Source organism: Gobius niger (assembly GCF_951799975.1).
Source record: "Gobius niger genome assembly, chromosome: 22".
Taxonomy (NCBI): Eukaryota; Metazoa; Chordata; class Actinopteri; order Gobiiformes; family Gobiidae; genus Gobius; species Gobius niger.
Genome location: NC_136873.1, coordinates 16,413,050 through 16,419,049, shown reverse-complemented (window position 1 = coordinate 16,419,049; position 6,000 = coordinate 16,413,050). Strand labels below are relative to the sequence as shown.

Sequence of the window (6,000 nt, the reverse complement as noted above, 5' to 3'; positions counted from 1 at the left end):
TTTTTTTGTCCATTTTTCCTCAATTATTCATCAAATTTTTCTCACTTTTTTGTCCATTTTTTGTCCATTTTTGTAATTTTTTTGTAATTTTTTTTGTCAAATTTTTGTCTTTTTTTTGTACATTTTTTGTAAATTTTTTGTCACTTCTTCGTCAATGTTTTCTCCCTTTTTTGTCACATTTCCATCATTGTTTTTGTCTCAGTTTTGTTGCTATTTTCACACCTTTTTTCCACAAGCTTTTGGATTGGGGTAAAGCTGGAGAAAATGTGCTCGGTTCAGGTGGGAGTTAAGGTGTCAATATTGCCTGCAGTTCACAAACTATCCACCAGGGGGTGCTGCAGCGCCCTCAGCACCCTGGGTTCCCACGGCCTTGCTGGTACTTTATACCACAACAGCATCAAGGCTAAGCAGAATACACTGTATATCAGACAATACTCAGTACTCCATACGAACAGGGCAGTACTGCACAAACGACCGATGTACGACTCCACACACTGGCTTTTTAAAAACATTTATTTTTTTAATAATTTGTCCTTTTTTTGTCTTTTTGCATAAGTGCAAAATGCACCCGAACAGCCACCTGAGGGAAGTCTACGTCTTTAAATAAAAAAACAAGCAAAGTGTACACGTATCGTACAAAATTTCTCTTTTTAAAAAATTGCACAGTTTGTGTATAATATATATTTCATACTCTCCATTTTTAAACAAACTTCAAAGGCTCAGAAAGTAAACAAAAGTCCATCAAAATGAAAAATAAAAACATTTTTCCCCAAGAATTTAAAGCTGAGAAAAGTTCCAGACCCTGTTTTTTTTTGTTGTCGTTTGTTTTTTTTGTGACTCGTCGTCCACCATAAATATACATACGTTTCTATGAGCAAAGTCTCTTCACATTTATTCTCTGTGCTAGTGTTTGACCAGACAATCAAAATTATTGCAAAGTAGTTCTACTAGAAAACACGGAGCGGGGGAGGGGGCGAGGGGGGCGAGGGTGGGAGGGGTTTGGGGACGCTTTACTCCCTTTTTTTCGCGAGCCGCGCTGAAATGTCCCGGATCCCTGCGTACTGTGCGTTCGGCCCGAAAAAAGCAAAAACCAAAGACGGCGACCTGCAGCCGAGTCCCGCGCGGTGGGCGTGTCGTCAGCGCCTGTAGGGGTGGAAGCCCTGTACGTTGTGGTTTTGCCCCCGTCCGAAGGCGCTGGGGGCGGGCTGCGGGGCGGGCTGTGCGGCGGCGATGGCGGCGGGCTGCGCGGCCACGGCGGGCGCCCCGTAGGAGGTGGGGGGCGCCGTGGGGTCGGCGAAGGTGTGGGCGAACGCGGTCAGCTCCTGGCCGTATCCTGCAGAGGGGAGGGGGGGGGCGAGAGACAGAGGCGGTTATTGTTATTGTTACTGCGGCAACGGTAAAGATCTTCAGACCCGCTCTGCTGCCACAGGTTCAAATCCCTTTACACTTTTCTATTTGTAGATGAGTAAAATCTATTATGGCCCTTTGTGGCCTAGAGGGTCCATACACGTCTGTGGGGTAAGAAGCAGAAAGAAGAGGTAGGAAGAAGAAGTGGAGGAAGAAGGAGAAGGAGAAGAAGAAGGAGAATGAGAAGAAGGAGGAGAAGATGAGAAGAAGGAAAAGAAAAAAATGGAGAAGGAGAAGAAGAAGGAGAAGAAGGAGAAGAAGAAGATGGAGAAGGAGAAGAAGAATGAGAAGAAAAAGATGGAGAAGGAGAAGAAAAAGATGGAGAAGGAGAAGAAGAAGATGGAGAAGGAGAAGAAGGAGATGGAGGAGAAGAAGGAGAATGAGATGGAGAAGGAAAAGAAGAAGGAGAAGGAGGAGAATGAGAAAAAGGAGAAGAAGAATGAGAAGAAAAAGATGGAGAAGGAGAAGAAAAAGATGGAGAAGAAGAAGAAGGAGAAGAAGGAGAATGAGAAGGAGAAGGAGATGGAGAAGGAGAAGAAGAAGGAGAAGAAGAAGGAGAAGAAGGAGAATGAGAAGGAGAAGAATGAGAAGAAGGAGAAGAAGGAGAAGAAGGAGATGGAGAAGGAGAAGAAGGAGATGGAGAAGAAGGAGAAGAAGGAGAAGAAGGAGAAGAAGAAGAAGGAGAATGAGAAGGAGATGGAGAAGGAGAAGAAGGAGAATGAGAAGAATGAGAAGAAGGAGAAGAAGGAGAAGAAGGAGAATGAGAAGGAGAAGAATGAGAAGGAGAAGAATGAGAAGAAGGAGAAGGAGAAGAATGAGAAGGAGAAGAAGGAGAAGAAGGAGAAGAAGGAGAATGAGAAGTAGAAGAAGGAGAAGGAGAAGGAGAAGAATGAGAAGAAGGAGAAGAAGGAGAATGAGAAGTAGAAGAAGGAGATGGAGAAGGAGAAGAATGAGAAGAAGGAGAAGAAGGAGAAGAAGGAGAATGAGAAGGAGAAGAATGAGAAGGAGAAGAATGAGAAGAAGGAGAAGGAGAAGAATGAGAAGGAGAAGAAGGAGAAGAAGGAGAAGGAGAAGAATGAGAAGGAGAAGAAGGAGAAGAAGAAGGAGAAGAATGAGAAGAAGGAGAAGAAGGAGAATGAGAAGTAGAAGAAGGAGATGGAGAAGGAGAAGAAGGAGAAGAATGAGAAGAAGAAGGAGAAGGAGAATGAGAAGGAGAAGAATGAGAAGGAGAAGGAGAAGAAGGAGAAGGAGAATGAGAAGAAGAAGGAGAATGAGAAGAAGGAGAATGAGAAGAAGGAGAAGAAGAAGGAGAAGGAGAATGAGAAGAAGTAGAAGAATGAGACGAAGGAGAATGAGAAGGAGAAGAATGAGAAGAAGGAGAAGAAGGAGAAGAAGGAGAATGAGAAGAAGAAGAAGGAGAATGAGAATGAGAAGAAGGAGAATGAGAAGAAGGAGAAGAAGAAGAAGAAGGAGAATGAGAAGAAGTAGAAGAAAAAGGAGAAGAAGGAGAATGAGAAGGAGAAGGAGAAGAAGAAGGAGAAGGAGAATGAGAAGAAGGAGAAGAAGAAGGAGAAGGAGAAGAAGGAGAAGGAGAAGAAGGAGAAGGAGAAGAAGGAGAAGAAGATGGAGAAGGAGAATGAGAAGAAGGAGAAGGAGAAGGAGAAGAAGGAGAAGAAGAAGGAGAAGGAGAAGAAGGAGAAGAAAAAGGAGAAGACGAAGAAGGAGAAGGAGAAGAAGGAGAAGAAGGAGAATGAGAAGGAGGAGATGGAGAAGGAGAAGAAGGAGGAGAAAAAAGGAAGGAGAAGAGAGGGATGAAGAGGAGGAAGAAGGAGAAGTGGAAGAAACAAAAAGATGGAGTGGAAGAAGAGGAGGAGAGGAAGAAAAAGAAGAGGGAACAAGAGGAGGAAGAGGAAGAAAAAGAGGTAACTTAGGCAGAGGAGGAGGAAGAAGTACAAAAGAGGAGAAGGAGAAGAGGAGAATGTCGAATAGGAAGAAGAAAAAAATGAGTGGGAATAGAGCTTGATGGAGAGGTAAAAGAGGAAGAAGAGGAAGAGGGGAAAAGTGCAAGAGGAGGAAGAGCAAGAAAAAGAGGGAGATGGAGAAGAAGGAGAAGAGGAAGATCCGATAGTACCATGTGGTGCTGAGGTTACTGCTGCGAGGATAAAGATCTTAAAACCCACACTACCGCTTGTGGGGGAAGAAATAGAAAGATGGAAAAACGGCAGAAGAAGCGGGAGAGGAAGAAGAGGAGGATGAAGGATGAGAAGAGGAGGAAGGAGAAGAGGGAGAAAAGAAGAAGAAACTTAGGAAGAAGAGAAGCGGAGGAATACGGCGAATAAGGGGAGGAGGAACAAGAAGAAGTGGAAGAGAAGGAAGAAGTAAAAGATGGAGTGGAAGAAGAGGAGGAGGAGGAGGAAGAGGACATGAGGAGGAAGAGCAAGAAAAAGAAGAAGAGGAAGAAGTAGAAAAAAAGTGGAATAAAAGGGAATAGAAACTTAGAGGAGGAGCAAGGAGAGGCAGGGAAAAGGAAGAGGCTGGGGGCTGAAGAGAAAGAAAAAGATGAACAAGAGGAGGAACAACAAGAAAAGAAAGAAGACTGAGAAGAAGAGGAAGAAAAAGGAGAAGAGCTACATGGCGTGTGCACCATGTGATGACCTCGTGTTCCCAGACCCGCTGTGAAGAACTGAGCCGTTAGCCATTCGTTAGCACCATTAGCTGGAGCCAAAGCAGCTTCTGGCTCTCTTGCTCCCACTTTGATCAATCCAGTTTATCCATCCTGCCGTTGTACTTATTTCTATCACAAAGAATTGATATATTAGAAAAAAACTAGAACAAAGTTTAGAATTCTGACATATTGCCTAAATCGCAACTTCATGGTGAATTTTCAGACCAATTTCCTGAAGGTAAAGTTCGGTTTAAATGAAATAAAGCATTTAGGGAAGGAAACCACAATCATCAAGCCCCATTTCCTCTATGAACAGTAGATGGCAGCATTTCCCTCCTAACACGCCTTTGCTTTGTCAAATCTCCAGTAACCGGAGGTGGGGCAGGTCAGTGGGTGGTGGGGCTGAAACTTTTCATTACTCGGATCTTAAGGCGAGATAAAAAAAAACTACATTTAGAGCTATCCCTTTAAGAATTTCCTTCAGTTTCATCTGAAAATAAGCTATTTTTATTTTATATGTAATAATTGGCTATATTTTTGACAGGGAAACTAATGTGGCTTGGCATCATGGGACCTTCCTGCTGTGAAGCAAGAACCACTGAACCCACATTTTCATTCAAACTTGGTCCTTTACGATCCATTGTGCTCACAAATATAGGACATTTTGGGAGTTTCTTGTAGTTGTTGCTGTTATTAGCCATATTATTTGGGCATATTGTGGCTGAGTGATTAGCACTCTCGCGTCACAGCAAGAAGGTTTGACTCTCCGACTGAGTGGGCCTTTCTGCACTGCAAAAAGTAATTAACTAGATCAGTATAAACATCTCAATTTGAGCACAATAATCCAAATTTTTGTTGTTTTGACTAGTTAAGATGTTGTTGGGCATTTGTCCTAGATTATTTCACTTGTTCTGAGATGTTTCTGACTCGTTTTGATACATTTCGTATTCTTATTTCAGGTCATTTTCTTTGCCAATGGGGCAAGAAAATTGGTCTTATCTCATTGGCAATTTTACTTTCTTATTTCAAGCGAGATTTACCCTAGAACTGGTCTGAAATGTCCTCAAACAAGCAAAGGAAACTTATTCCGATCAGGAAAAGTGTCTAAATGAGTGAAAACCGCTCAAAACAAGAGACATTTCCTCAATTCAAGTCATTTAAGCCAATGCTTGATATTTACTTTTTGTAGTGTGGGCCATCACAATAGGCGTCTGGGCACTGTGGTCACTCACTGATCCTGACAGGTCGCCCCAGCGGCATCGAAGGATGGGTCAAATGCAGACGACAAATGTCCCTACGGGGACAATAGAGTTTAATCCTTTAACCTCATATGAAAACATCATGTTTTTTTGTTTGTAATCTACAGCACAATATAAAAAGTCTTAGTGGGTCATTTACTAAACATTTGATCATGTGCATTATCTCAGATCTGATCAACGAACTTGAAAAAGCAGTACATGCGCTCATTACCACTCGTTTAGACTACTGTAATGCTTTGTACTGTGGTTTGGACAAAGCGTCCATTAAGAGGCTACAAATGGTCCAAAACGCAGCGGCCCGCTTGCTGACCGGCACCAGGCGACGTGAGCACATTACACCTGTGCTCGCCCGTCTGCACTGGCTTCCTGTCTGTCACAGAATCAATTTTAAGATTCTTCTAATTGTTTTTAAATGTTTAAATGGCTTGGCACGTCTGTATCTGTCTGAGCTACTCTCTGTCCATGCCCCGTCCAGAGCACTTCGCTCAGCTGACCTGCTCCTTCTGGATGTGCCCAAAACGCACATGAAAACCAGAGGAGACAGAGCTTTTTCCGCTGCTGCCCCCCGTGTGGAACAGTCTGGCCCTCAACATCCGGTTGGCCCCGATTCTAAGCAGTTTTAAGTCCTCCCTTAAAACCCACCTCTTTACACAGGCCTTTTAATATGTT

General features: G+C 43.2%; 1 protein-coding gene across 3 annotated transcripts in view; it reads right to left on the bottom strand.

The window, feature by feature from the left end:
• Nucleotides 1-502: 502 nt before the first annotated feature.
• Nucleotides 503-6,000, bottom strand: part of dazap1 (DAZ associated protein 1) — a gene marked incomplete at its 3' end in the record, with an annotated part of 60,502 nt that continues 55,004 nt past the window's right edge. For all 3 annotated transcript variants that reach the window (XM_079580936.1, XM_079580938.1, XM_079580937.1), the window contains one exon: nt 503-1,333. In XM_079580936.1, coding sequence (XP_079437062.1) covers nt 1,137-1,333 — 197 coding nt within the window. The remainder of the gene's footprint in view (nt 1,334-6,000) is intronic.